The sequence below is a fragment of the Ornithodoros turicata genome, chromosome 2, assembly GCF_037126465.1.
Source record: "Ornithodoros turicata isolate Travis chromosome 2, ASM3712646v1, whole genome shotgun sequence".
Taxonomy (NCBI): domain Eukaryota; kingdom Metazoa; phylum Arthropoda; class Arachnida; order Ixodida; family Argasidae; genus Ornithodoros; species Ornithodoros turicata.
The window spans coordinates 75,084,839-75,092,359 of record NC_088202.1 but is presented as its reverse complement, the minus strand read 5'-3'; the positions used below and the strand labels follow the sequence as shown (position 1 = coordinate 75,092,359).

The following is a 7,521-nucleotide window of genomic DNA, read 5'->3' as shown; positions in this document are numbered from 1 at the left end:
ACTCACAAAACTCACAAAAAAAAAACACACTCACAAAAAAAAACACAAAAAAGTTTCGTAAGTACTTCAATTGCAATGAAAATCTAAAATTCTGTGTTCACAGTGGTACACAGGAAAAAAACTCGGGGTGTTGGGGGGGGGGGGGGGATCTGGATCGATCTCTGGGCACAACCAAGTGTAAAATTTTGGAAAGGTTAGTACATCATGAAATGACCCTCATGCCTCAGACCCCACTAGTCGAATAATGCACCCCCCTTTTACAGTAAGAGGCCTCTTACTGTCTATGGCATATCCTATCAAAGCTCACTGGACAGCAAATTTGGCCAATATTTATGTGACAGTGCCTCGTAGAACATGCAGCTTTTCTGTTGCATTGACACTACACCTCTGGTAGCCCCTTTAATGTCTGGAGGTAGGTGCATTATTTTGCATTTAACCAGCAGTAATGTATACCATTGCAAAGAAGGAAACAAGGGGTTAATTTCAACGCTGCATCAGCATCATTCATCATCTCACAATAACGTTGTTGTTGTTAGCCTCTGCACAAAGATTTGGGTGGACCTGGAAAGGACCTTTTTTCTTCTTTGTTTTTCATTTCCTTCTTTCAAGTTATTTTGTCTTGGCATGTAGCTGTGAGGTGTTAGTAGAAGCCATGAAGTCATTCTCTTTACTTCTTGAACTTGGATGAAGCAAGCACTGTTCTGGAATATCCTAATTTGTCAGAGGCGTCGTAAAGGCATTAGTGTAAAAACCAGGTCTCTCAGCAAAATTGCCGCGCACACACGTACATTGTTTGATGCCGTTTCATGGATGGATGGGACTTGGATCAGCAGCACCTGGTCCTTCTATAACACAGAACGTCAAAAGTGCACCTCAAGTTGGCTACGACAACCGCAAAAACCGCCGCCCTACAGCACAACAGTTCACAAACAGCGAGATAAAAGGAAACTGGGAAGTGGTTTATGGCGCTTATGTTACTGACAGAGGTACTGCTTGTATATAGTGTCTGTTTCTAACACCAGCACACAAACAGCGTCAGTTCTTCCTTTTAGTGATCGGGGTTCATAGTTTGCGAATTGTTCTGTGTCCAAAAATTGTAAACACATTATATGTATTTAAGTAATATACGTACCACTTGCGCTTGACCCTGTCGAGCTGCCTGCAGCTGTAATACCCATGAAAACCAATCATGTCTACCACATTCCACAAAAGTCACAGGTTCAGTAACAGGGAAAGTTTCATGATAACGCGTCCGACAACAAGAAAAGCCAATCACGTTCATATGAATGGCATCATGTTCTTTTACTTGTCTATTGTATTTTATTTATCTAGTTATTAATCAGAGGTTAGGGGATACCTTACGTTGTACCGATTTCGTCTTTTGCTGCTAAGTTACTCACACGCAAGAGTGACAGATCCGATTGGGAAACTACATAGACATTGTGACTTACTGTCGAAGTTGCTGGCTCGCTTTGTTCGTGGAACACTGTCGGAACAAGTTTCCTTTTTTGTGTCAATCCAAGTTGCACTTCCATGATGTTCTCATCCAGGTACACATTATCGGTGACTTGCGAGGAGCATACACGGACAGCATGAACACTCCTTGCTTCATCTGAATACCCGCTAGTGATGCAGCTGCTTCCCACTTTCGCTTTGTCTGGGGTCTGGCTGTAGCTGTACTTTAGGCGTGCGAAATCAAACATCGAGGTTTTCGAAGGAAGTTTTCCTGGAGTCAGGAACGCTGCGTCGGTTTCCAAACGACATCTCACGCGAAGGATGCAAGGGTAGAGATTCTCCCGATTCACAAAGAGTATCCGCGTCACTAGAAAGTGTCACATGTGAATACGGGCGACGTGCAGGAAAAAACAAAGCAGCCCCAGACTTGGCGGCAGACGACAGCGTCCTTCACAGCGGATTATCCAGATTCCACCTTGCGTCATGCGATGTCGTTGGCGCTGGCGCTTTCGAGGATCAAAACGAAACCGGATCTTTTAAATTCGATTCCTCGTCACCCCGGCAGTTTTGGAAGGAGAAAATTTGGCAAATAGCTCGGTGGTAGTGTACCGAAAACATTGGTATTGGATTCGTAAGCACGGTTCCGGATGCGACAGTCATTTTAACCTGTGCAACGAGGAACACCCTTTGGAGAAAAGGCAAACCAGTCGAAACGAAACGAAGACTCCTTTAAAAAAATAACTCAAAGTTTAATTGCCAACGTGTCTACACATCCAAGCAACATTCCCTTTCAGTAGAAGATGAAGTACAGTTCATCATAATTTTCACTTCGTTGTCTTTGCCGTCTTTATACTACTTTAAAGCTAGGAAAAGCGAGAAAAAATAAGAAAGAAAGTTCGCAACACACCCACCGAAAGTTTCGACAGAGACCAAGGTCAAGGGTACCCAAGCGCTCGCCGTATGAGGGGATGGGACAGCCGTTGGCAGCTTCGAGGGTAGATGCGATGCATCGTTTCTTGTCGTCGGGTGCAGGAGGAACGACGCTAACTTCGGCGCCGGTATCGACGAGTTACCGAACGCCTGTGAGTCGGTCCATAATGAAAAAGAGGGATGGGCGGCGACAAGGGGTGTCAACAGAGCTGGTCGCCATCAGTTATTGACTGGTCCGTTTCCCGCAAACAAACATGGTCGGGTGCACTTACGAGCGTGGTCACCAAAGGTATCGTGGTACCAGCAGAAGTTGCTGCTGGGGATGGACAGCCTCGCGAAGCGAACGTTGGACGGCAGTCGTTGCAAGAAAAGCCCGCGCACGATGACAGCATCGAGAGATGTCGCCTGATCGCCCAGAAGTTGTTGCATGCGCCTAAGGAGCTGCGACGGCTTTCGATTGCCTAGCTCTTCCGAACTAATGCGTTGCTGAAGGCGTCGTTGTTCAGAGGCGGTTGTTCGGCGGATAAGCTCCTCTTTGAGTCTGTCATAGGGCCTGACGTGAGAGGGGTCATAATAATGTCGCGAACTTCTGCGGCCTCGATGAGGGACAAAGCTGACACGACGTGGTGGAATTTGGTGTGCTGGTTGATGATTCCACGAGTTGCAAATTGTGACTCAATGTGGCCAAACCACAGAGCAGGGTCGGCAGGCCAGTATGGGGGAAGCTTCATGGAAACTGCGCTGAGACGAGATGCAGAAGAGTCACCTGAACTGGTGTCTTCCATGACGAGATGGTAGCGGCTGTGCGAGATGTTCAAAATCCGGGTCACCGATTGAGGGAGAAGAATGAGGCCTAGCCAGACGTAAGGAGGAGAACCGTTTATTAGTGGTCAGTGCGACCGACTCTGGGCTGTTAACTGGAAGAACGTCAACTTCGAATTGCCGAGCGCTTGGCTCGCGCGGTAGCGATGAGGATGAGGCTAGCCGCTATGCGTCGGCGTCACGACAGGTCCATTGCACTGCGCTTTCACTATCCTTCAGTGTGCATCAGCAAATATAATCTGTGGGATACGTACATTTCCTTCAGTATAAGCACGGTCCCTTGATAGCTTTCTGGTCATGCAGCTCCGCCAAAAAGTTGGCCTAGGGAAAACGGGAGCCGCGTGGTGGCGCCGCGATCGAAACGCGGTAGAATCTCCCGCTCGGGCCAGTCATGATAACGGCAGATGCAGTGATGTTTTTGCGCTTTTCCAAACATCCTACGAGAAAATTATTTGTTGCAATGGTTTCCTCCTACGGTGCAGCAAATATAGTCGAATAATTGTTTTCTGTTCAGCATTATTTTATGCGGAAAGCTGCTGCCGACCTCTTCGAGTGGCACGGATGCATTGTCGCGAGTCTCCTATCTTCAAACCCTCAACCGGAGATTCTAGCGCAGTTTATGTGCATAGGGCACGGTGGTAAGGTGATCTGTACTTTACTTAGCGGGTACAGTACATTTTCCAGTTAACTGCGGGCAGTTGCTGCGCCCATGACGGCGTACTAATTGACGCGATCGACCGATCGCAATCACACCAGTCCGTTCACGGGGTACCAGATGAGTTGCTCTCAATTGTTGCCGCGAAGCTGATGAAGACAAACGTATAGCGTCTAAAAAGATCCCGACTGAGAGACATGTCACGAAATTTAACCGCTGTGTCCTTGTCGTTAATCTCTTGTTTTAGTCATCTATCGTGTCGACCTCATTTCTTTTACGAGACTGAAAGGAACCGCCATGTATCCGACATGCTACCGTGAATCAATCTCGAGCGGCCTTTTTACCCTGCCATGCTAAACAACTTTAATAATGCGTACTTTATGTAGCGTGTAAAGGACTTTCTACAGTTAATCGCAGACAGTTACATGACCGCGTAGAGACCGCGTTCACATATAGCAACTCGGTAGCTCCACCCACAAGCAACCTTACGGCGACCGGAGAGTGTGTGTTCTAATCCAACTGGTGCAGTGCTTTCCTTATCAACCGTTTGTCGAAATATAGTCTTTTTGTGTGCTAATACATCATTATTAGCTTCTACAATGGCAATTGACAAATTTTCGTGACGTTCGCAAAAAAAGAAACAAGTTATTTCTGAGCTGCACTTGCAGGATTTGAACCCGTGAATGCACGAACGAAATCCTCCACGCTCTCGGGAGCCACGTGACGGTACTCCTCTCGCTGATTGGCCAGCGCGCGAGCACCTTTTCAAGTTTTCGTTCGAGGAGCGATTACGAGTAACTCGAGTTGCTGGAGGTTGCCGGTGTCGGCCGACTGCCAAAATATATAACTCCAAAATTGCTCATAGTTGCTGGAAAATGTTGCCCCGTGTGAACGCTGCCCTGTGTGAACGCGTGTATTTGACGCGATCGCTCGATCGCGATTACACGATTATTACAAATGTTGACAACCCTGGGAGCCAAATCAGCTCAAAAGCCCCAGTTGCATGAGCAATTTTCTTTGAGATACCATCCATAAAAGCACTGAGTTTGTTGTTGGTGTCTACGGCAGACGCTTTCTGCGCTACGGGGCTGTTTCCCGGGCATCGTTGTCTGACGGAACGGCTTCACAGTTTCGTCGTGCTCAGATACGATGGCAGCCGTCGAATATGCGCGGCACTGCATCTTCTCGAAACTCTGACTTTCCACGCTTGTGCAGCACTTTATCGCCGTTGATGACGAGTTCGTAGTGTCATACGAGATCGCTATGGTCAAAGTCCTTCTCGCAGACACGTGTGTGGAGGGTCAAAACTGAACTGCCCACCATCAAAGCGATGGATGGCACGTTTCCACTTCTCACGCTTGTCAGAATACGCAAGAAAAGCGAACATGTATACCTTGCCACCCCCCGAATACCCAGAGCGACATTTGGTAACACAGCATGTCTCTGGCATGCTGCTAACACACGGTTATAACGCGACAACAGCCGAAAAACGTGTACTGCAATGGGAGACGCAGGCGTCTCCCTCCCACGTTCCGATCGCAGCGCCACCACGCGGGCGCTCCGGTCCCTGTGCAAAGCTTCCCCATAGAGTTACGGAGAAGCTGCGTGACCAGGAAGCTATCAAGGGACCGTGGTATAAGTCACATTCTGTGACATTTGTTCCCGATATGGCCTTTCCCGGCGAGACTTGAATATGGATGGTACACAAAAAGAAAAAAAAGCGAGTTCCATAATAATCAATAATCAACACCCCTCCACGCAACAAAGGGAGTTGATGATGATGATGATGATTGGGATTTTTTGGCGCAGCGACAACGAAGGTCATAATTCTCCAAGCTTGGTGATGTAATGTAACTTAAGTTAAAACTGTAATGATGTACGTAAAACCACAAGGTAGCATAGATAAAATAACGGAATTAGAATCAGAACAAACGGGATTAAAAATTTACAACTTGTCTCTCAAAAACTTAAAAACGGTTCATCACCCAGTAAAAGAGCCGGGTGAAAAGGAATAAAGTTCTTATAGAAGTTTTGAAAGTACCGTTGGCGATGAATGTTGTACAATGAGCATTCTATGAGAATGTGTATGATGGAAAGTTGTGTGTCGCAGTTCATACAATGTGGTGGCTCCTCTCCCTCAAGTAGGAACCCATGTGTAATATGTGTGTGTCCTATCCTTAGCCGGCAGCGTGTTCTCTCTTGAAGCCGGTTTTCAAGAGGATAAGTACACCTCCCAATTTTACCTTTTATGAGACGGAGTTTATTATTGGCTTGAGTTCCCCAAAACTGCTGCCACTTTGCCTTCATTTTGTGTTTTAGCACGCGAACTCAAACGGCACATCAAAAGGAGTAACATCATCGGACTGCAGGATGGCAGCTGCAGCCCGTTCAGCACATTCATTTCCTGCAATGCCCACGTGGCTGGGCACCCAGCAAATGGTTAGCTTGTACCCTTTGCTAGTGATCAATGATGCTAACTGTCTCGCACGTTGAATAAAGAAGTTTTTTTGTTTTGTGGAAGCTACATATCGCTTGCAAGGCACTAAGAGAGTCAGTGTAGATGACTGATGATGTGATATGATTCTGCAAGATAAAGTTAAGCGCCAAAATAATAGCATAAACTTCAGCGCTGAATATCGACATCACCAGATTTAGACGATGTGCCCTTGTCGATGTCGTCGTTACCATTGCGCACGATACGCCTGTGCTTGTTTTTGATCCGTCTGTGTAAAGGTCCACATGATCACCAAAGCTGTTCCTGAGGTGTTGAAATTCTTGTTGCAGCACAACTGAGGAAGTATCGGTTTTCCTGTACTTGGTTAATGAGCATTTGGACTGTGTTGGGGCTTACCATGGAGGAAGATCTTTGCCAGATTCGGATACCAAGGAATTGTATTCAGTGAAATCATAACATTGAATCTGGTGTGCAATACGCATGGACAAGGGACATGTAGCAGAGGGTCTGTTAAGAAACAGCTGTCTAAGACGTGTACTTTTGACACATGGAAGCGCCGCACGATGAGGGTAACTTTTCGTCCTCAACACATAACGGATAGCGAGATAAGTACGTCGCCTCTCGGGGGACATCTCATCACATTCAACATATAGGCTTTGTACTGGTGAGGTCCGGAAGGCCCCGAGGACTAGTCGTAGCCCTTGGTGGTGTATGGGGTTCAGACGTTTCAATGTGGAGGGCCGTGCCGATCCGTAAATGATGCTTCCATAGTCTAGCCTTGATCGGACAACAGAGGTGAAAATACGGTGAAGAGTTTGTTGGTCTGCTTCCCAAGATCTGTGTGGGAGGACTTTTAACAGAGCCAAAGATTTTGTACATTTCACTTTCAGGCTACTTATATGTGGCAAGAACGTGGTTTTCCTATCAAAAATCAGGCCCAAGGATTTGTGTTCCGGCCTGATGGCAAGAGATATCCCGTTCATATAAAGAGATGGGTCTGGAAGCACCCCTCTCCGCCTTGAAAAAGGCACACACACAGTTTTGTCTGCTGAAAACTTGAAGCCGTTCTCAGTGGATCATTTACTCATTTTTTTAATCGCAAGTTGCAACTGTCTTTCGCATGTGGCTAAGTTCGAGGATGAACATGAAATCTGTAAATCGTCGACATAGAGTGAGTATGTGATAGTCGCGGGTATCGCTTTGG

At 46.8% G+C, this 7,521-nt stretch overlaps 1 protein-coding gene across 1 annotated transcript; it reads right to left on the bottom strand.

The window, feature by feature from the left end:
- LOC135383726 (uncharacterized) lies at window positions 1-1,892 on the bottom strand. The gene is made up of 4 exons (XM_064613077.1): window positions 1,452-1,892; window positions 1,133-1,165; window positions 789-845; window positions 1-711 (listed from the first exon to the last, which is right to left on the bottom strand). The coding sequence occupies exons 1-4, from the start codon at window positions 1,701-1,703 to the stop codon at window positions 610-612; spliced, it is 444 nt and encodes a 147-aa protein (XP_064469147.1). The 5' UTR covers window positions 1,704-1,892; the 3' UTR covers window positions 1-609.
- Between the last annotated feature and the right edge of the window lie 5,629 nt (window positions 1,893-7,521).

Coding starts and splice junctions, on each gene's coding strand:
- LOC135383726 (XM_064613077.1), bottom strand. CDS start 1,703: ATGTTTGATTTCGCACGCCTAAAGTACAGCTACAGCCAGACCCCAGAC. Junction 846..1,132: donor GACAGGGTCAAGCGCAAGTG/GTACGTATATTA, acceptor TCTGTGTTATAG/AAGGACCAGGTGCTGCTGAT. Junction 712..788: donor ATGAAACGGCATCAAACAAT/GTACGTGTGTGC, acceptor CTGACAAATTAG/GATATTCCAGAACAGTGCTT.